The sequence below is a fragment of the Pteronotus mesoamericanus genome, unplaced genomic scaffold, assembly GCF_021234165.1.
Source record: "Pteronotus mesoamericanus isolate MK-2021 breed Mesoamerican mustached bat unplaced genomic scaffold, CSHL_Meso_final contig_557, whole genome shotgun sequence".
NCBI classification, from domain to species: domain Eukaryota; kingdom Metazoa; phylum Chordata; class Mammalia; order Chiroptera; family Mormoopidae; genus Pteronotus; species Pteronotus mesoamericanus.
This window is the reverse complement of record NW_026555200.1, coordinates 6,515,933-6,539,853: the sequence shown is the minus strand read 5'-3', so window position 1 is coordinate 6,539,853 and position 23,921 is coordinate 6,515,933. Positions and strand designations below refer to the sequence as shown.

At 39.4% G+C, this 23,921-nt stretch overlaps 1 protein-coding gene across 5 annotated transcripts in view; it reads right to left on the bottom strand.

The window, feature by feature from the left end:
* RERE (arginine-glutamic acid dipeptide repeats) overlaps positions 1-23,921 on the bottom strand; it is a 373,240-nt gene that overhangs the window by 103,513 nt on the left and 245,806 nt on the right. For all 5 annotated transcript variants that reach the window (XM_054579811.1, XM_054579813.1, XM_054579814.1 and 2 more), the window contains 3 exons: positions 10,168-10,216; positions 1,366-1,490; positions 191-290 (listed from right to left, as the gene is read on the bottom strand). In XM_054579811.1, the coding sequence (XP_054435786.1) occupies positions 191-290; positions 1,366-1,490; positions 10,168-10,216 (274 nt within the window). The remainder of the gene's footprint in view (positions 1-190; positions 291-1,365; positions 1,491-10,167; positions 10,217-23,921) is intronic.

Genomic DNA, 23,921 nt, shown 5'->3' with positions numbered 1-23,921 from the left:
CCCAGTCACTGGCCTGAGGTCATGCAGTCTGATGGCCAAGGCCGCAACTCATCTTTCAGTCCCAGCACCGCGCCACAGTACTCCTAAGATTTCAGGCTCCTCCATGTTCCACGCTCATCATGTATTCCCTACAGTCAGCACAAGGAGAAAAGAACTTTCTTCCCACCCAGGACAACTTCAAAAGACTCACTGTGTTCAGTGCATTGAGAGTGGTGTCATCCCGAGATGCTGCAACACAGCCATCCTCTGTGGAGCCTCCATCACACATGCCTGCAAACGCCGCCATACTCCTTGGAAGACAGGAGGGAAAGACATCAGTGCAGAAAATTTAACCCCAATTATCAGGGGACATTTTCAGCCCTGACCATATTCCATTACTACATGCATGGCAAGCCAGAGCTCTCAGTCCCACCTCTGCTCTAGTTTTGAAAAGAAAAATTATTGAAGTTCCTGTATAATTCACCCTGCACTCATTCAGAAAGAAAAACGGTCCTTTTACTCATGCCTCTTTGTTATTCTTCCCATGCTTTACTCATACTCTGATCTTAATTTTCAGGGCATGAATAATCTAAAACTATTTGCTACAATTGGCTAGATTATAATCTTTTGGAAGAAAGGTCCCCAGAAAACATATGAAATTAAGTTCTCTGACACTTTACTTAATTCCTTTCTTGTTATACATCAAGCACCTTTAGGTAAATTACAAGTTAAAAAGAGATCTCAGCAACTATTCCCTCTACTGCAGCATCCTGATCTCTGCTGTTCGCTGCCAGGCACAGCTCCGCTGACCACAAAGCAGTGAGAGCTAACATTCAGTCACCTGGCCTGGGTTAGCGTTTTTACTGCATAGTTGATGCTGCAGTGAATTCAAGAAATCACTGCTGACAAAGGAAGGTGCTCTGCCTGCACTAGGAGTGTCGGGGGAGATTTAAACTTCTCTTGTGTAGTTTAAGCATTTGTAGGTAAGTTCTTATAGACAAGAGCCACAAAAACGTCACATCGAGGCCTGGCACCACAGAAGTTGAGAAATCTGTAATGGGATTTTAATATGGACTGGATGGAAATTACTCAATGTATTGAGAAGCACTGACAGTCGTATACATATGGCTTTAGATGTTTCCTCTGAAGAGTTCCAAAATCTGATGTGGGACACACATTAAGAAGAAAAAGGTGACTTTACCATGGGAAAGCTGTTTTTCTCTGTTCAGGGGCATCAGGGCTCTGATTAAAAAGGGTATAACAAAACTAAAGGCAGAGAATGTTCAGTATGTAAATAAAATTTCAGGGCACAGGAGAAAGTTTACTGCCTGCTAATCAATTCAGATGGCCTGATCTACAAAGCAGGATGGGATGAATTCCTATTACCTTGCTGCCCTCAAGTACATAAGGAGGTCACAATCATTAACTCCAGGCATCCAGACCAGCTCTTCATGTTGGGTCACAGTGTCACCATCTGGAGAAGGGAATGGTTGCAAATCGGGAAGTTTGGCCTGTAAGACAAGGATGAAGAAGTCACATTTGTGGCCCTTGCAGAGGTGCCTCAAGCAGGCCCTGGGAATAGAGGCAGCAGCAGCCCAGATCTTGCTAGATCTCCAGGCAGCATCGAAGCGATAAGCAGAGCCCTGCATCACTGACACCCGCCTGCAGCACATTTCAGGGTTATTTCACCACAGAAGATTTCACAATGCACTGCTTAATTTCTACTAAAGGAGCAGCAAACAGTGTCAAAGTTAGACTAGGGCCAAGAAGATACAGAGAAACAGAAATGGACATGTGTGCATAAAAAAAGTAAAACAAAAACTGTCTCAGGAGATTACAGCACCTTGATAAAGAAGAACACACACGTTTCCCGCGTGACATGGTTACAAACAGATATCTACAAATAACGAAATCTCACCTAAGGATATTTGCTAAAAAATTAAATGAACTCTCCTACAAAATTAATGCTCTTCTTAGGAGAGTCTGTATGAGTCATGGTAAACATGAAAAAAGACATAGAATTGAAGTTAACTTCAAAAGCAGAGTTGAGCTAAATGATGGTGGTAGAAATTCGATGAGCAGTGGCTTCGGGAGAGGACTGCTTGTGAAGGGGCAGGGACAGACTTTCTGAGATGATAGAAATGCTCTGTGTCTTGATATGAATTTTCACAGCAGCCTGAAGAGAATACGTAATACACAAATAGCTCACAGTATGTAAAGTACAATTTAAAAATTTAAAAATGTTTGAATATCTGTTCAACATCAAGATTCTAAGTCAGCTCTAGTTTAGAGATTCAAATACCTTGTGCATCTTCTCATCCACATTCTGCTGGGGCTAAACAAGGAGGTACTACCATAACCATCAAAGATCTACGATAAGTCAACCATCCGCAAGACACACATGTTCTTATTTTCCTTAAAATGTGAATGTGGTCACATTAGTCTAATATTTTAAACTAAAAGCTGCAATTTAAAAGCTCCAGTGTCACCCTGGCAGGTGTGGCTCGGGATAGAGCGCTGGCCTGAGAACCAAAAGGTCTCCAGTTAGATTCCAGGTCAGAGCACATGGTTGTGGGCCAGGTCCCCAGCTGGGGGTGTGCAAGAGACAGCCAATTGATGTTTCCCTCACACAACCATGTTTCTCTCCCTCTCTTTCTCCCTCCCGTCCCCCCTCTCTAAAAATAAATAAAAATCAAATATTAAAAGCTCCAGTGTCCACAGAACCCAGACAAAAAAATTTAAATGAATGCTATGCAGCCTTAGTATAAGGCGGTACTGTCCAATAGAAATAAAATGAAAGCCACATAATTCAATTCAAACATTCTAGTATCCACATTAAATAAAACGCCACATATCCCAGTTTAGACTACCTACATTCCAAGCACTCAAAGCTACAGGTGGCAGCGGCTCCCATACTGGGCATGCAGGTTTAGTAGGTCCTAAAGAGTAAAGGAAACCGGGGTGAAGTGGAGACAGTTGCCCATCCTGGGAATGCTGCCATTTAGGATTAAGAATCAGTATTTGTACACTGTCCAATTTTTTCAAAGTCCAAAAATCTTGACTATTATGTGGAAGCTCATGGTTTCTATGTTGGTTATTCAAGTTTCTAGAACAGTTGTGTGCCAAGACGCATCAGCAGGCCACGTGGCTCTCAGGCCGCCAGGCTGCAACCCCTGCTTCATAGGCTGCCTTTGACCCCCTGAATACATTGAGCACTGACTTTCTTCAGACAGGGATACTCTTCTTTAATTGACCTTTATAACATTTAATTGGGCGCTACAGTTAGTTCTGCTTAATATACAGTGAATGTATTGAAATAAAATTAAAACACAACAGATATTCACATCAAAAGATCTTTAACATATGGCCCTGGCTGGTGTTGCTCAATGGGTTGAGAACTGGCCTGTGAATTGAAAGGCCGCTGGTTTGATTCCTGGTCAGGGCATATGCCTGGACTGTGGGCCAGGCCCCAGGTTGCAGGTGTGTGAAAGGCAACCTATTGTTTCTTTTGCACATCGATGTTTCTCTCCCACTTTCTCCTTCCCTTCCCCTCTCTCTAAATAAAAGAAAAATAAGTAAAATCTTAAGAAAAAAAATCTTTAATGTTTGTACTGAGCTCTGCTTCTCCTGTACCAGGTCCAGCAGCCTCCAATGGCTGTTTGTTAAATTAATTAAAAAGTACTATTGTAGGGGAGGACCAAGCTCCCCTAGAGAAAAATGGGTTAGAAATATAATTAGACAGTTTACAGAAAAGGAAATGCATATTGCTCTTAATGGTAGGTAAAGGCGGTCTACCTTGGTGAAAAGCAAAATGGAAATTAATGGTAGATACCATTTCCCATCTGTTGGGTTGACATAAATCTCCATATATGACAATATATAAGGCCATGTTGCTAATAGGAATCCAAAATGGTACAATCTCTGTTGAAGGGAATTTTGTAATGTCCTCAGAATTACATGTGTACTTGTCCTCTAAGCCAGTCATCCCCCTTCTAGGGCTGTGTCCCCAAGACATGCTGGCAAAAATTTAAAAATGTATAGGTACAGGCTATTTATTGCAGCATTACTTGTAACAGCAAATGACTGGCAGCAACCCAAATACCCATGAATAGGGACTGCAGAATGAACTGTTACTTCCACTCAGCGGAGTTCCATGAAGTGGGAAAGGAAATGAGGAAACTCTACTTGCTGCTGCATTGTTAGAAGATAAAGAAAGGGGGTAGAGATGTGTATATTATGCTACCATTCATCTAGGAACAGAAGGTGGGGGAAATACATATAAGAAGAAACCATAACCTTAGATTAGAAAACAAAAACAATGATTATCCATCAGGAAGAGACGAAACATGGGAGAAAACAGGGATAGGAGGGAGGCTTTTGAACATACTTTGTTTATATGTTTTACTTTGGAGCTGTGTATTTTACATAATTATGAAAACAAAATTAAGTTAAAAAAACAATAATCTCATCTAAACTCTAAAGCAAAATGAAACAAATTTACCTAACTGCACTGAGTTGGTTCCTGTTCAGGAACTATTTCAAATAACTTTAAAATGTACTAGTTTGCCTAGATAGACCTGGTGAGGCATAGTCTAAAGGGAGGGGAGGGGAGACAAACAAGCTATTTAATAGTAAACTGTTTCTAATAATCATCTTATTTGTATCAGTGTGAGTATTGTTATTCTGAGCTGTTATGTATGTATTGTGGAATTTAATACTTATGTCGGTGTCATTTAAAAATAGGACTTGAGACATATGAAAAAGATACAGATTTTGATGAAAGACGGGTGGATGAGGCAGCAGCTGGCAGACTGGGTGGCCCCACCTTCACATGATAAGCCAGGAGAAACAACTGGAGAGTGAGACAGACCTTGCAACCCAAGGTTCCAGCACCAGAAACTAACGCCTCAAAGCCTCAGCCTGTAAAAACCTGTGGGATGTTGCGGTGGTAGGAGAAACTCCCAGCTTCACGGGAGTGTTCATTGGAGAGACCATGAGGTCCTAGAATGTACACAAACCCACCCACCCAGAAATCAGTACCAGAAGGGCCCAATTTGCTTGTGGGTAGAGGGGAAGTGACTGAAAGCAGGACAAGACAGTCAAGCAAGCAGGACTGTTCCCTCTCAGATCCCTCCCCAACATACAGCACCACAACACAGTGATGTGGGTTGCTCTGCCCTGGTGAACACCTAAGGCTCTGCCCCTTACAAAGTAACAGGTGAGCCGAGACAAAGAAATATGGCCCAAATGAAAGAACAGATCAAAGCTCCAAAAACAGAAGGAACGAGGAGATAGCCAACCTATCAGATGCACAGTTCAAAATGCTGGTAATCAGGGTGCTCACAGAAATGGTTGAGTACAGACGCAAAATAGAGGAAAGAGTGAAGGCTGTGCTAAGTGAAACAAAGAAAAATATACAGGGAACCAACAGTGAAGGGAAGGAAACTGGGACTTAAATCAATGGTTTGGAACAGAAGGAAGAAACAAACGTTCAACTGGAACAGAATGAAGAAACAAGAATCCAAAAAAATGAGAAGAGGATTAGAAAGCTCTGGGACAACATTAAACATTCCAACATTCAAATCATAGGAGTGCCAAAAGGAGAAAAGAAGAGCAAGAAATTGAAAAATTGTTTGAAAAAAATGATGAAGGAAAACTTCCCTGATCTGGTGAAAGAAACAGACTTCTAAGAAGTCCAGAAAGCTCAGAGAGTCCCAAAGAAGTTGGACCCAAGGAGGAACACACCAAGGCACATCATAATTACATTGCCCAAGATTAAAGATAAGGAGAGAACCTTAAAAGCAGCAAGAAAGAAGTAGACAGTTACCTACAAAGTAATTACCATAAGACTACCAGCTGATTTCTCAAAAGAAACCTTAAAGGCAAGAAGGGGCTGCAAAGTATTCAAAGTCATGAAAGGCAAAGACCTATATCCAAGATTACTCTATTCAGCAGAGCTATCATTTAGAATGGAAGGGCAGATAAAGTGCTTCCTACATGAGGTCAAGCTAAAGGAGTTCGCCATCACCAAGCCCTTAATGTGAAACGTTAAAGAGACTTACCTAAGAAAAAGAAGATCAAAACTAGGAACAGTAAAATGACAACAAACTCACAACTGTCAACAACTGAACCTAAAAAACAAAAACAAACTAACCAAACAACCAGAACAGGAACAGAATCACAGAAATGGAGATCACATGGAGGGTTAGCAGCAGGGAGGTGATGTTGAGAGAGTGGCAGAAAAGTTACCGGGAATAAGCAGCATGACTGGTAGGCGCAAGAGAGACAGGGGGAGGTTAAGAACATTATAGGAAATGGAGAAGCCAAAGAACTTGTATGTACGACCCATGGACATGAACTAAAGTTGCGGAGGGGGAGGATGCTGAAAGGAGGAGGTGCAGGGCAGAGGGGCATAAAGGGGAAAATGGGACAACTGAGATAGCATAATCAATAAAATATACTTAAAACAAGATTTGGATGAAAGAAAAATAAAATTAATATAGGTCTATATAAAAAAACTGACTTTGAATTAGAAGTATCTGAAAGAAGCCATGATATATTTTATCTTTAAAAAAAAGGAAAGCAAAAGCATATATCCTAATCCGTCGCCTGAAATGGCCTGGGAACAGTAGCCAACACTCTAGCAGCCAGTGAGAAAAAGTCACTTCCCACTGAAACAATGAGGGTTCCTGTGAGAAAAGCTTAATGTGCAAGAGATACATTATAATCATGTCATACTAGATAAGAGGAATCTGACAAAGTTCACCAGGAGTGAGTCAAAAGGACACAGAAGACTGCAGGAAGAGACTCCTATCTAGCCCCAAAATAGATATTTTAATTATTGATAAGAATAACTGCAACTGGTTGGCAAGTAATAAATAATTTTAAATCCACTGGTCACCATTGGAAGATGCTGGGGAAAAAACTCCGTATTTGAAAATTGGTAAACAGGGAAGAGTCAAACATTAATCGTGCCTTTTCTATGTGATCCTGAGAATCAAACAGTTCAAGAGGAAGCTTCATATAGTTAGCTAATAAATCATGGAATGATAGGATTGGAATATCACCATGTTGAGATTAAACAGTGGATCTAAGTAACAAGGAAAGGCTGTCAATCGTCATTAAAAGGCACAACTAGATGCAGACAGCACCACCCTGAACTATTCCTGCCAGGAGTGGGTACCAAACTAGAATGTCATTAAACCTCTAGACTTAATTACTAATTTTCAAGATATACTAAGGACAAGGGAACAAGTTTAATGATACATAAAGATTCAATTAGCCAAATCCAGACTGTGGGACACCCTATAGGGCAAAACACTCTGCTTCTTCAACATATACATTGAGGGGCGGGGAGGAAAAATATGAGAAACATGAATTAAAAGAAATTTATGAGACATATCAACCAGTTGTAATGCATGACTCTTATTTAGATTCCAATTTGAACTGTAAAAAAATAAATAAATAAATAAAGCAATAGAGACAAATAAGGGGAATCTGGACACAGTGGTGGACACTTGAATATTAGAAATTGCTCATTTTTGTTAGATGTGATATACTGTGACTGCTTTCTGAAAGAGCTCTTTGGGATATTTACAGGTGAATGAGATAGTTCTGATTCATTTCAAACTAATGGTGCAAGAGGTGTGAGAAAGAATAAATTAACAAGTTTACTATAATATGTGTGAAAGCTGAGTCATATGGATTAAGGGGGTTTATCGCACTAATCTTTCTTTGCTTTTACGTATGTTAATATTTTACCTAATAACAAAGGAAAAATTTTAAGAGGCTAAATGCTGCCAATTCATAAAAAGGTCCCGTTATATTTGGTGCTATAAACATTTCATTTTGAAGATAAACCACACAGAATATATTTCAAATCTGATATAAAATAAATATCTGATTTCAAATGAAAGTATACAAAAATCCAAGCATAGTAAGTCTGTTCATTTCTAAAAACTTAAGCATCTTTTACTTAAGAACCACTACCACTTTTTCTGTTATGATAGGGAGAAAAAAAATCTGTGAAATAAAACTCTAGTATAAAGGTCTCAAGACACCAGAAACACATGAAGAAAAAAATAGGTGTGAGAATACAGTGGGAAGAGGGTAGAAAGAGGGAGATGTAATCACGTGGTACCATGCTAGTACTGGATTCCCTGGTTAAAACGTAACTCCTAGGCCTGAAGGCACAGAAAATACAGTGGAGAGATGGTAGTCAGCCCTATCTAATAGGCCACAACACGAAAAGGGTATACAGCAGGTCCTTTCATTCAGTGTCATTTAGGGGCTTAACTGTTATTTGTATCAATCAGCCTATGGTAAACAGGTTTCATTATGTATCATTTCACTCAGTCACAGAACCTACCAACAATGTTAAGTGAGAACAAGGCAAACATTAAGGGGATTGTCCTCTTGCAGTTTCTTTCTGCCTGTCTCAGTTATAACCCTAGTTCTGGGATGATAAGTTTCTTTTAGTAATTAGATGCCTTGGATGGCTTCTGTGTTTTGGTTTTAATATCCCTTTACTTATTAATTTCTTTCTCATTACAGAGTTAATATAGGTTTTAAAAATATGAAAGAAGAAAAACTCAGAACTAGACAGAAAAGTGACTGACGTGGTAGACTACTAAAACCTCTGTACCTTTAAGGAACTGCACATATCTCATATTCTAGTATGTGTTGCCCATAGTGGCTGACTCCCCAACATCACTCCAACTCAAATGACAATCCATGTCAATCATGCGAAATCCATTTCCCTCATGGTTAGAGATGGACACATGGCACAATCCATGTCAATGAGATGTGAAGACTAAGGGAGACCTTCTGGGAGAATTTTCCTTGCTTCCTCCTCTCCACATTCGCTGTATTTCATTCACTGTAAGATCCACTATTATTTTATGTGCATTTAAAAAAGGAGAACTGCTGCCCATTAAGTTATAATCACACCACAGAATGCACAGTGAAGTCCATCAGAGACAACAAATTGTGAAGGAAAGAAGTACATCTTAGGACCAGTGAAATTCAGCTACCAGCCTAAGGAAGAAGCCAGCCATAGGGGATAGTCAAGCACCGAGAGAACCAGAGAAGCAGAGCGTGGTCTTGTCTGGCCAGGATGTGATGGTATGTGGGATCGTAAATGACCAAGTTTGGCCAGAGTTTTCTGCTCCTGCCCATCAAAGCATCCTAACTGATGGATCAAAGAGAGAGATGACCAACACGACACCAGAGTACTGGTAACCTGAATAGACAGAGGGCACAGGGCATAGGTCCCAACAAGAGCTCCAACTGCCAAGTACCCTAATCTTCTTGACTCTTCTCAAGAGAAGAGAGTTTTTACAGAATCAAAGTCCGGTAACCAAATGTTCATTGGAGGGTGAATGGATAAACAAAATATGACGCATATATACAATGGGCTGACTATTCAGCCTCAGAAAGGGGTTAAATTCCAGCACCTGCTACAACATGGATGTACCCTAAAGACATTATGCTAAGCAAAATAAGCCAGACACAAAGGACAAGCACTACGCGATTGCACTGATGTGAGGTGTCTCGAGTGGGAACGTTTATACAGACATAAAGTAGAATTGCGGATGCCAGTGGCTGAGGGGCAGAAGAATGGGGAGTCACTGTTCTGCCCCTCAGCCAGTTTCAGTTTGAATGGGCAATTTCAGTTTAAGGAAGATGAAAAAGTTGTGGAAGTTGATGGTGGGGGTGGCTGCAGAATATGAATGTACTTAATGCCACTTAATTGGATACTTTAAAATGGTTAGAATGATAAATTTTACATTATGTATATTTTATCATAATTAAAAATAAAAGTATGAGGTAATCTGGAAAAGAACTCTTCATTTATATAAAAAATTCCTGTAGCAATCAGTTCTACATTGCTAGTCAACAGAATAAAAAGGCCAGCAGAATAATAAGAAATAAAAACCTATTAAAGCCTGGCTGGTGTGGCTCAGTGGGCTGAGTGCCAGCCTGCAAACCGAAAGGCAGCTGGTTCGATTCCCAGTCCGGGCACGTGCCTGGATTGTGGGCCAGGTCCCCAGTCGGGGACATGCAAGAGGCAACCTCACATTGATGTTTCTCTCCTTCTCTTTCCCCCTCCCTTTCCCTCTGTCTAAAAATAAAAAAAGAAAATCTTATTAAAAAAACTATTATAGAAACTACTGACATGCACTTTACCTGATGGCTAGGACCGACACGAATTTCCCCCTGGGTACTGTTCAGCCTCCTGTCAGGAACAGAGTAGATTTGGTTAGCAAATGTAGTTTTGACATAAATGTCCACATATATTTTCAAGGAAAGTAATTCACTTCAAATAAAAGAGGTGTAACTTGGGAAGAATCCACTATTTCTAAACACTGGTCTACCCATGTATGCTCCCACACCACATACATCTCTACACCTTTTCCTTCTAAAAACCCTGTTACCACAGCTTCCTGTTACGAGCGCCTTCACTATCACTTGTTCACATCCAAGAGAGAGGCATGTGCCTACACTATAATCCCAATAGAGGCTTCTTCTTTTCACAACATTTCAGGGTGCCCTACAATAAATCCTATTAAAATATAAACAAGATAATTTATGGTTCCTAGCACACACATTTGGTCATTCATTCATTCAACAAATATTTACTAAGTACCTATGGTAAGCCAGAAGTTGTCTTAGGTGTTAGGGATAAAGCAATGAACAATACAATGTCCTTGTCTTCTTACAATTTATATTCTGGTTCAGGTAAGGAAAAAAAAAAGCAAACAAATAAGCCAAATGATGATAGGCTCGAGGAATTAAACAGATGGGAAATGCTGACATATTTTTATAGTTCTTTATACAGGTCAGTCACAAAAGGTCTTATTAATAAAGTGAAACTTAAGCAGAGATGAAAAAGAGGTGAGGTAACGAGGCCAGCAGGTCCCAGAGGTGAAAGGGCTTGTCTCATTTCAGTCAACGCCATTCTTTATTTTTTTGTCACATGAATTAACCCATTTATTGAAGTCTATCAATGTGTCAGAGTGTGGAGCTTCTACGGGCCTTTCAGTCCCTTGTCTTCTGATGACAGACAGAACAGTGGCGGCAGAGGTGGTGCTGTGGTCCAGGCGCCACCGGCTACCATTTCATGCAGGAACCCCAGGGCTGGATCCCCACAGCTCGTCTCTTCATCTTGGTTTCTACCTCACCTTGGTTTCTCTTTCATCTTGGTTTTGCCACAAAAGCAGCAAGTGAACTTGACATGCTGGCTGATTTCAACCCCCCCATGGGAGATTTTCTCCCATGGACCTCATACCCCCACCATTATGTCTGAAGTTATTAAGATGAATTTGGAAAGCTATTTTTCCTTCCAAGGCCTTGAGTCCATTTCTTCATCATTTCCCTGAGGGAGGCACCATAACAGGCCCCCTATTTGCTGGTGATCCGAGTCTTCTTGGAGCGTTTAGCCATGTCGCTGCAAACTAGACCAGAATCCAGAGCGAGCTGGTCTCTGTCATTTCTACTGCACTTGCATGGTCCACCCTCCCTGGCTCCAAGTTCTAACCGTCTGGTTACTTTTAGAAGACACTATAGCCAAGAAGCCTTTCTTGATGTCCTCCCCATTTCACTCCCACACCCACAGAAGTGTAGGAAGGATTTCTCTTTTCAGTCCTTCATGAGATAGTCCACGAATATCTGTTTTGTCCCAGCCTTGCACAGGGCACTTACTGGAGGTACAGCAGACAACAAAAAAATCACAGTTCCTGCCCTCCTGGAGCTCTCCATTCCCAGCTGCCTGTCTGTGATGGTAGGAACCCTTTCTGTGCCTGTGACAAGTCTCTGTTTGTTCATAGTCACCACTGAGTTGTCACTGGTGCCTAGGAGGAGACTTTTACACAGCGAGAGCTGCTCAGTGAGAGCTGGCCGTCTTGGACTGAGCTAAAGTGTGTTCATTATAAGATAGCAGAGGACCAGAGAGGAAGCCCAGTCTCTTGATTTTCTCCCATGGACCTCATACCCCCACCATTATGTCTGAAGTTATTAAGATGAATTTGGAAAGCTATTTTTCCTTCCAAGGCCTTGAGTCCAGCACTTCCTTATTTTAAGCCAACAGTTTTTCTCATGAAGAATTTTATTTTGGCAAAGGGGGCCAGTACATATGACAAAGCAGAGACAAGTAACAAAAAGAAATGGCATGTGTCTGGTACTTAGGAGTTTACCACCCACCTACCTGGGGAGGTAGCATCCATCCCCAAAACACCAGACCAGGTCCAATCACTATCTTCATGAGCACAAAATGTTTCAGGAGAAACAGAATATAAAACTGAAAAGGGGAGTGGCCAAAATTAGGCAGGCTTCAGGAGTAAAGTCCATGAAATGGTTAAGTTCCAAAAAGACCTCAGAAGGAGGAGACAACAAGCACATCAGGGGACTTCCCAAGTGGGAGTGAAGCCCTGCAGGGGCTGCAGGCCACGAGGGAGGGCAGGAGGGGGCCTGAGGGGACAAAGCTTGCCTGAAGTGCTGACTTTACAGTGTAAGTCATTTTCGCATCTTCAGCAGGCGAATGCTATGTTGGAAAAACAAGAGCTAGAAGGTAAGGCTGTTATAGCTGGTTTCTGTAGGAATTATAAGAAGCTGTTTTAAGCCATTTACAGGAGAACCAATAGGGCAGGAGGCTTTTTTAGTCACCAGTACTGCTTTAAGAAAAACAAGCAGTTGCCATTACCAATTTCCCTTCTAACATGTCCCTTTTGTTTCGTAACTAGCTATGAGCAAAACAGCTGCCAAAAGCTCTCTCCTTTATTTCTAAATACTTTCCAAACGCTTGCCTGCCTACATGCAAGTTCAGCCAAAATGTATCATCTCAGAAAGCTACAGCCACAGCCCATCCAGTAATTTGTACCCACAGCTCAATCCCAATTTGTTCTAGAAGGTATATATTATGCCAAGCTTCTCAAGTGGTTGGTTATGAAAACATTTCCCCATTACTGCCACATACTCCGCTAAGTATAATTCAAGACAAACATTCCTGGTTCATTTTAATATATTTTTCTCATAATTCAAGACAAACATTCCTTCACAATTCAAGACAAACATTCCTGGTTCACTTTAATATAGTTTTCTTTTTTTAATTTGTTTTGTTATTTTTTTTTGAAAATATTTTAATAAGCCAATATAATGTTTGGCTAAAAAAGGTGCCACAATAATAATAACGAACCCCTAAATATCTTATTGACTAGAACTACTTATCTGTGTAAAAATGGAGGCTATTCACCATTAATATTGCTAATAATGATACAAGTGAAACAAAAAAAAAGTGTGTTGGGGTATCTTAAGGGCCTAAATTGGAAACAGTTTCTCTCTTTTATATTTATATCCATGAACATTATTATAAGATGAGTAGGTAAAAAAGTACCTACTCAAAATAAAGGTAAAACAAAGAATCTTTTTAAAAACATTTAAAATCAATTTTCACAACGAAGCACTTCTTAATCATATACAACTTTTAAATATTAGGATTTCACACTAGGAGGTACATTCACTTTTGAGCAGGATTAGGATCGTAGCTAGGTAAGCAGACACTGGCATTAGCTACCATATCCAGGAACTCCCAAATATAGAATAAATGGCAGAAATACTTTTTAGGTGCAAGATACAAAGAGGTAGAAGATAGCAACACAACCCTTTAGAGAGAATTGGCTGCATCCAACAGAAGAACTGTCAGAATAGGAACTAAACATGAAAGGCAAGAAGTAGGCTTCAAGGGAAGCTGTCTCCAGCTGCACCTGAAACCAACAGAACAATCACCATCCTCCCCTCTTTTGATGGCATCCAAACTCTACATTAAATTAAACACTTCTCCCCTGCTGCCTCACTGCTCCCTTTCTTCCGGAATGCTCCTTATGTGGCTCACACCGTACTTTTAGAGGATAATGATCTGCTATGATTATTGTGGACGTTGCCACCTCCACCCATTCTGTAACTGTCAGCTTGTAGGGTACAGAACTGAGATTTAATTCATTTTTTGTATCACCCACAATCTAATATAGCATCTGCCTGGCATTACTATGCATTCAGGACAAATTCAAAGTTCCTTGGCTGCATGGATATCTCTGGAATACTAAGATGTAAAACTTGACAAAAATCACCAGGAATTATTATTTAAATGTAACATCAACAGCTTGAAGAAAATACTCGATAATCATATTCTGACTACTACATTTTTCTTCTTAGGTAACACAACAACTCTCAAACTTTTTGGTCTCAGATCCCTTTAACATTGTTTAAATTACTGAGCATCCCAAGTTGTATTTTTGAGAAATTTCAAAATTTTATTTATTTATTTATTTACAAGAAGCTACTTACATATTAACATGTATAACATTTTTTATGAAACATGAGTACATTTACACAAAAAAAAACAATGAAAATAAAGGCACTGTTTTACGTTTTTGCAAATCTCTTTAATGGAAGACAGCTGGATTCTCATATCTGATTCTACCTTCAGTCTGTTGCAAAATGTTGTTTTGGCTAAAGTATATGAGGAAAATCTAGCCTCATATAGATGTGTAACTGGAAAAGGGCAGAATATTTTAATACATTTTTTATAATTATGGATATTCTTTTTGATACTACACCAAAACTCAGTAAGTGATGGTTTCTTAAAGATTTTTGCACAATGTGAATCTAAAACATCATCAAAGACCTTTTGGATTCTTTTACATTAAAACCCACTAGTCTGTCTTTTGCAATGTCATACATTAGTTAGACGTTTTGGAATTCTTCTATATATCACTAAGTTTTGTAGATCTTCCAAATATTGACACAGCTCATTATACAATTTTTAAAAATCACATTTACTAATATCCTACCTATTTCATAAGGAAGGCCTGCCTATAAGTGCACAGAAGCTGTCAAGCTCAAAGTGGTAGGTACAGTTTTTTAAAATTCTAATTTTTACTCTGAAGCTCCAATCCTAGCATTGGCAACTGTGAACAGCTGTTACCCTGGAAATGGCAGGCTTACTTCCTCCACTTTCAATCAAGTGTCTGCCAGCCACCCAAGTCTGAATAGCCAGTTTGTCAGTCATTCTTTCAAATAAAAATGGTGTACAGTGAAGAGTGGCTAGTTAAGGTCTAAAACAAACCATCCATGCCCCTTGGAATGCAAGAAAAATCTTTTACGTCACTTGCCATTTTTCTTCACAGAATGTTATTACAAAGACAGGCTCCAAGGATTGGGACTTGATAAAATTTGTAACTGGGTCCACAAACCACACTTTGAGAAATGCTTCTTAGGAAACATTCTGAACTTTAGGAAATATTGGAAGCTAAAATCCAAAAGGCCCATAATCCAAACGATTCAAGGGTTATCCTTCAATCAGTAGCAACAATAGTTAATAAATGAGTACTTTATATCTGTTCTAGGTGCTCTACAGTATTACTTCATTTTTATATATTAATTCATTTAATTCATATCTTGAAATTAATGAAAGTATTAGTAGTGACATTCACAGAAATCCAGATCTCATTCTATCTGTGTTTAAACAACTCAGCTACAAAAAGGTTTCTGCTTGACACAGAGCACTGCTTAAGTAACAGCAGATATGGGCAAAGCCAAGGTGGCCATCAATTAAGAAAGGAAAATCCAGAATAAGGACAGTGTAAACCTAAGGAAGGCCAGACAAAGGATACTACATATGAAATTAGAGACCAGAGATGGAAGTCATACCCCAGGATAATGCAGGACACATTTATGTACATCTGTACATAAAACCCCAGGGTTTTCACCTATAGCATCTTAAATTCAGATATCTTATAGTTGTATGATAAACACAAACAAAATAATAGTGTTTTTTATGCCAGGTATACATTATTTCATTATTCCTTATGAGCATTATCTCCACTTTATAGAAAATAACAGTACTACCCATAACATCAATAAAGAATCTAACATATACACTGAACATCTGCTATTTCAAGCCAAGCAAATTCCATATATTTTCTTGTCTAATCTTAAGGATGACCTTGTAAGGTAGGTACTACTATTACCTGTAATAAATATAAATACCTATATTTTTTACAGATAAGAAAACTGAACCTAAGCAAGGTTAAGAAACTGACAAAGATCACACAGCTAATATATGGGAAAATGAGGATTCAGACTCAAGCTTAGTTAACTCCAATGTCAAAGTCACAATCCCATAGGGCAGAGTCGTTAAGGTACTGAACCAAAATTGTACAACTAATTAAAAACAAATAGAACCTATGAGAAACTATATCATTTTCTCTAATGTAGTTCTAGGTTCATTTCAAGCACTAAAGCAAGAGAAAATAATCAAACAGAGGGTTTGTTTTAAGCTGGAATATCATGTTAAAAAGAAAACCTATCAGTCCTGGCTGGTGTGACTCATTGGATTGAGAGCCAGACCACGAACCAAAAGGTCGCCAGTTCTATTCCCAGCCAGGGCACATGCATGGGTTGTGGGCCAGACCCCCAGGAGGGGATGCTCGAGAGGCAACCACACACTGATGTTCACTCTCTTTCTCCCTCCCTTCCCCTCTCTAAAAATAAATAAGTAAAATCCTTTAAAAAAATAAGAAAGAAGAAAGAAAAGAAAAGAAAAGAAAAGAAAAGAAAAGAAAACAAAACAAAACCTGTCAAAGTTAAAGGCCAATGTATGTATCATTATGACAATGGCAAAATTTTAGAGAACAGATCAGTGGTGACGAGTTGTTAGGAACGGTGAAGGAGAGGGGAGAGGGTAGGAAAATCTTTGTGATGATGGACTCCATCTATGTATTATGGTGGTGGTTATACAAAGCTACACTTGTGATAAAATGGCACAGAAGTATGCACACGCTGTACTAATGCCAATGTTTAGGTTTTGATATTACAGTACAGTTATATACAATGTAACTATTGGGGAGGTGAGAGAAGAATGCATGGGAGCACACTGTAGCATCTTAAAAAGTCAAAAACGGAGGCTAGCTGAGTACATCATTACAGACAGCCTGGGGATAAGAAAGCAAGCCAGACATGAGGAAAGCTGATTAAATGATGAATAGATCCCCCAGCCCCCATATACTGTAGACAGCTGAACAACTTAAAGAAAAAAGTACCACAGTTAATGAATGAGCAATGATATTCAGGAATCAAGTCATATATTTATTTTTTCTCCGCATTTACTAAAGAGGATCTCTGGTATGGGTCATTTTTGATAAATCCTTAGCTGTGGATCATACTTTAAAAAAATTGTCACCATCCTCACCAGCAAGGAGGAATTTCTCTGTACGGCTAATTAAAATAATATATGGTTTTCAGAACAGCTGAGATTCAGCCCCTTTTATTCTACAAATCTCTGCTTTGCAATGTGAAAAAAGTCCCATAAGGCAAATTAGAAGAATAATGGTAAGTCATTGTGTTTATTCCTTCAGTATTAAAAAAAATAAAAAGAAATTCATTGTATATGAAATCTGATACAAAAGAAACCAATGTAACAAAGCAGTATCCATGGCAACTACAACTTAATATTTCAGGCCTCTTCAGCTGCAGTGGATTAAATAAAATGACAAGATGTTCCCTTTGAAAAGTAACCTGTTTCCATGGAAACATTTTAGTCTAAGAAGTAAACAGGCAATGGACAGAAAGGAGCAGGAAGCCTGCAACTGAATATCAAAGAGAGAGAGGCATCTATGCAAAGGGGATGAGAGGACTGGCTGGCCAGACACGGGGAGGGGAGGGCTCCGTGAGAGGGCATGTGGGCTGGAAGCGGGAGCCCGCCCTCCTTCATCCTAATGGAGGGGACGGGAGGAAGGGGGCAAGGGTCTGTGGACATCCACTCAAGGCACCCAAATATCTCTATGTGAGCACAGTTACTGCTTGAAACAAGGACTGGAGTCTACACAGGAAAAAGAAGGACAAGGACACGGGGTCCGAGGGAAATGACATGAGGTGGTGGGGAGAATGGAGGCCCTTTAGAGGAGCTGGCACGACTTCTCATCGTAACCCAGACCTAGACTCCACCCCAAACACAGAACGTAACAGCAGTGCAGCCTGTGGCCCATTTCCAAAAGGCTGGGCCTAATAACTCAAGTGAGACCCCCGCTCTGTGGCTAGGTGCCACGTGTGAATGAATCGCTGAGTAATCTTCCTTAACCTGTCCTTCAGATCACTAGTTCCAGACAGTAGGTTATTCTTATCTTTTCTACAGTGTGTTAATTTGAGTAGGAAGACTGACACAAAATCAACAAAAAGAAGACTAGAAGTTCTACTGCCTCATTCAGAAAGTGACCACAGGAATGGACTGTGGGTCAGAAAAATATACACAAAATTTTAGGAAAATAAAAAGGCAATTTATCAGAATCACTTCTTTTTAGAAGGGTTGTGGGCAGAAGTGAGAGTTAAGGAACACTAGAACAGTGTACGAGGTTTCTCAGATGTGTCCAACATGAACACATACTTCTAAAGGAGTCTTGAAAAAGTCTGCAATTTCTTTAGGGTCTAACAAAGTATCTTAAAAATTCATGTAAATTCTGTATTCTATTCTAGTACATATTCTCATTCATTTTAGGATAGAAAATATTTTCCTAAATTTAAATGAAATCACCATGTTTTGTACATCCTATCAGGATGCCCCAAGATTCTGGTGCCCCACTACTGGGAGGGAGGAGCTGTTAGACACACCTGAGTCTAGATGCTCAGGTGCCAGGAAAGAGCACAGACTTCCGAGTTAAATAGTTAAATGAACCTGGATTAAAATTTTAGTACCTAGGTTCTGTTAGCTCTAAGCATGACCTAGAAGACATAATTCAATCTCTCTGAGTCCCAGTTTTCTCATCTACAAAATGAAGTTCTACATGGCTAGTTTGCAAGGTTGGTGTAAAAATAAAAACTGATCTTTGGAAAGAAGTAGGCGCAGCTCCTGTTGCACAGTAGTCATTACTATTATTAGCTCTAAGTAGTGGCAGTAAGTGAGAACAGAGTTAATTTCTGAGTTCCCAAAGCACCACCTATCTCTCTGTGGGCCCTTATCAGTCATCATTTGTTTATTTTGTGTAATTATTTCTTTTGATGGATGCCTTGCCCTTTAGACCAAAAGCACCATGTGGGTAGGAACCAAGTCTGTTTTTTGCTCCCCATTATATCCTAGAGCCCACTGGCATTCACTAAAAATATTTTAAATGAATAAATGACTCCAATATATTAACTGAGTTACTGTTTAGCCATAGATAGCATCTAAGCATTTTGTTACAAAGTCAAGTCACCTGTAACAGAAGGCTAGCCCTCTCCAAGCAAAATTAATCTGAAACCGGTTTGAGAAAAGTGCCCAGCAGGAACAAAAGTCGGTATGCATTCAAAATAATAATTTTTAAAAAAGAGAATCAGCCAGCAGTTGAACAAGTTAATGTTCCAAAGTCATACACAAATACAAAACACAGGTCAAGACAGGAACTCCTCCAAAATCCAGAGTCACAATATCCTAAACTTTGCTGGAAATCCGTTATTAGAGGACATCTAATCCAACCTTCCCAGCTTAACAGAAGAAACATAGGCTGTGGAGATAAAGGTGCTCTTTCAAGGGGTCCCAGTAGGTTAATTACAGAGGATTCCAGGCCCCCGAAGCAGCTCTCCTTCCACAAGATCCCCTACAGATGACTCAGAATCCAGGCTAAGATTCTAGGTATTAGCCGAGGAATAGAAAGAATTTCCATGGGACAAGTAAGATGCGGTAAACATGGCCTTTACACAATATTTGATATTAGAAAAAAATGGTAAAAAAAAAAATTAAACAACACGTCAGAAAGAATCCGGTTTCAAAGCACTACAATGATTTTACTCCACTGTCTAAATGCCTCATTTGCTTGTTGTCTATCATGTTAAAGAATTCAGCCTCATGAATGGTGTTACATCTGCTTTATGAGGGCTTTTCTTGCAGGGGAATGGTGAGAGCACCTTAGAAGGCAGAGAGCTAAAGGTCTCATCAAACTTACAGAGCAGGTTGTATGAACTGTTTCGTCTGATAAATGTCTATATGCATCAGAATTTGGTTTAAGACTGGCTTCTATTATATTATGATCTCATATCCAGACTATGGGGTAATAATTAATTCTTACTCACCTCAATTTCTTTGTGGCTATGGTTATCTATCAAAAAGAACCTGAGAGTTATACATGATGAAATTAGTGTTGGTCAGTTAGCAAAAGTAGAAGATATACACAGTTGACCCTGGAACACACAAGGGTCAGGGGTGCCAACCCCCACAGAGTTGAAAATCCACATATAACTTTTGACTCCCCTGCAAACTTACCTACTAATAGCGCACTGTGACTGGAAGCCATAAACAGCTCATTAACACATTTTGTATTTTACATGTATATATGCTCTATTTTTACAATAAAGTAGGGTAGAGGGGAAAAAAGTCTCATTTGTCAGGCCCCGCCCCTGCTAGGCAGGAGCGTGCAGTGCATCTGCCAGTGACCTGCGGTTCTTCCCCACCTCAGGCCCCTCCCAGGTGTAACTGCCATCACAGGCTGCAAAGGAGGAAATGGCTGTAAGGACCACAGCCCGACACAGAGCTGCACATGCGCGCACACACATCTGCCTCTTTTAAAATCCCACTGTCACTCCAATAATTTATAAAGCAGCAGTATTTGAAGAGTATGTTGATCTCCTGCCCAGAAGTGTTGTTGGCTTTCTGCATATTGAAATCAAATTTTATAATAAACAGAAATGAAGGGTTCCCAGAAAAAGAGGGACTTTGGACCAAATAGGCAGGTCTACAGTCCACATCCAATTGTCACTCTGTTTGACCATCACCTTATTCTTCTTCACTCTAGTGGTGAGAATATTTGGGGGTTGGGGGTCAGCAGCATCCCTGGTGGCAACACAGCATATTCTCTCTCTCTCTCTCTCTCTCTCTCTCTCTCTCTCTCTCTCTCTCACACACACACACACACACACACACAAGCACGCACGCGCACGCACACATACAATCAGAGAAAGTGGTAAGAAAAAAAACACTAAATGCTGAACATATCAAATGTTATACAACATGAAAGTAAAGCTTCTATAAAAAAATATTCAAGAAAAGAAAAATATAAACACCCAAAGAGCATAAGAAAAAGATCAGTAAATGGTGGTTAAACATATTGGTCACTAATTTAATTTACTATAATTCCTAATCCATTTCTTAACACTGTTGTTAAATAGGTTGGCCAAAAAACACAGATATTGCTGAGAGAACCACACCTATGAGAGATTGTAGAGTTGGCCTTTGAATTAAGAACAATAATACACTGAGCAACTATATGCCAAACACTTTCATGCTGTTCTCATCCAATCTTAATAACACCTGTGAGAAGTATTATTTATCTCCATATGACCCATGACAAAATTGAGGGTCAGAGGAGAGAAGGAACCTATCCAATGTCACAGCTGGTCCAATGTTAACTTACTAGGTGGAATGTGAACCATACCATCTAATTTGAAATCTAGTCTTTTCTCTTACTATAGATGCCACTCATATATGCAACATATTTAGGTTGGAGGCCAATTTGTCAGGCACTCTACTGGGAAAAGAGGCTAGAAGAGACATGGTCCATGCCCCAGAAGCTTATCATCTAATAGGGAACACAATCAAATCAAATAATCAAAGACATATATAAGCTCAAATAATTTTGAACTATACAATTAATGTCTAATAATCCCAACTGAATCAGAATAAACTATTTAAGCTTAGACCCAAAGTATACATCAGACTAGATTAGCTTTCTTTCAGATTTGCTTTAAAGATATGTTCAAGGACGTATATCCTCCCCTATCAGAAACTGCTTAAATACAGATGATTACCAGTTTGGGAGGAGATTCATGACCATACACATAATTTCAAATCTCTATTTAGTCCATATTCTCTCTTTCCTGTCTCATTCTATCAGACGCTTGTTTTATAGCTTTAGAATGAATGCCTCGCTAGTGGAAAGACACTGTGGTTCAGTAATGACCAAAAAGTAAAAAAGAAAAGAAAAAATTAATTCAAAAGGAAAAAGGATCAGAACAATGAACAACTGGAGAATCACAGACACAGTAAATAAGAGGTCTTAGGTGTATCAGCCTTCTGATGCATAAGTTAACACACCAGACAAGAGTCTGGGAAGTAGTCAAAAACAGACCTACCTGTGCTATGAGCAGATTCACAGACTGCAAAATTTTTGTTGACAGAGGATCATTTTAAATGTGACCCAACCTCAGATTCTGAGTCAAGATTCTAATAGAATGGTAAGAAAAGCAAGACTGGGATAATATTTTGGTAAACTTGTGTTTTTGTTCTTTTGGAAACATACTCTCTAGATTCACAAATAGTTCCTGATATTCTCAAGGGCAACAGGAGGGGAGTAATTAGCTAATATGAAACTAACTAGTATTATTTCAAGGTCCAAGCAACAAAGACCCTAGACAACTTCACCAACAAAGAGAACTTTCCATGAGCTGTTCCTTCACCTCTACCACCACCAAAAAAGCATAGAAGCCATAAACTGGGAGATGGCTGGCCAGCATATAACATTCCCAAAGTATTTTTCCAAGACAGGAACATACAGAACGAATGCATACCATCCAAGAAATAGCTCTAGTGACTTACTTTACTGGATGTGAAATACAGACATTCGACTCTTAAAAACAAAGGGTTCACCATAGATCACCATAGGAACTACAAGTTCTCACCATCTAAGCAGATCTGCATGCAAGCTCTACAAATACACATTTGTATGAGGCCAGACCAAGCCAGCCAGGCAAGAGGAAGGAACCTGATCAGAGTTGATTCAGCTACAGGTACAGCCTTCTATTCACTTTTTTTTTTTTTTTTTTTTTTTGGCTCAATGTAAAAAACTGAAACGTTTAAGAAGAACTAAAGATCCTAGAATAGAAAGGCAGTTTCACATTTGTTTTCCTGACAAGTATTCTCCTAACTCAAATAATGGGTTTTCTAAAATAAATCAGAAACTTGTCCTATAAGGGCAGCAAGTGCTGCAACACCCAGTTTCTCTAAAGAAAGGACAACTTTAGACTCAGGAGAGTAAATGTGCTTCTAAACAGAGTGAAATGAGACAAATTCCAGAAGCAACACTTATGGTTTGAGGAAAAATGAGTATCTGCTCCAAACTTTCAAATGCAATGTTCAAATAAATAAAATTATAATGGGAAGACAGCTCTCACATTAATGGAAAAAGAAATTAACAACCAGTAAAACGTGTACTAACTGTATATTATCCCTATATAATTTATGTCCTCAATCTCAATCTCAAAACTGAACTTGCTAGGAGCCAGATTACACTTTAGCAGTGTTTTCAGTGTCTAGAATTCACAATTAGCTTTCCAAAAACGTTCCTCCAAAATCAGGGGCCTCATCTTGTCAGTTTTTTCATTATATGAAGAACTTCTCCGTCTGTCAGACTATGAGCTTTTCAGTTGCACATTCGTCTATAGTCAGTTTCCCTTCATCCTCACAAATAAAAAAACTTAAGTGTCACTTCAAATTTTTTTCCAACCTTCATCAAAAGAAAGAATAGGAGAAAAAGAGGAACAATTAAAATAATTTAAATACTTCACTTAATATTCACTAGGATAAGACTCTGACTTACTAGGACTGGAGCCCTAAGCTGGCTGACCATGGTGACAGCCATCTTTCTGAGCCTCGTCTGCACACAGGACACACACAAAGTGGAGCTTCCCCTCCCAGAAAAAACTAGTGTTCAGCCCCATTGAGCAACAAGCACGAAACCTGGGCTGGCTGGTACCTCCGCCTCAGCAGGCATCAACTCCTTTTCTTTACTCCTCTCCTACAGAACTGACAAGTCAAACAACAAAACACACATATACAAGTGTTACCCTCTGCTAAAACAAAAAGCACAAACAAAATACCTGGAACTTCAACTTCTAATACATGTTGCTGTGTACAAATTCTTTAACTG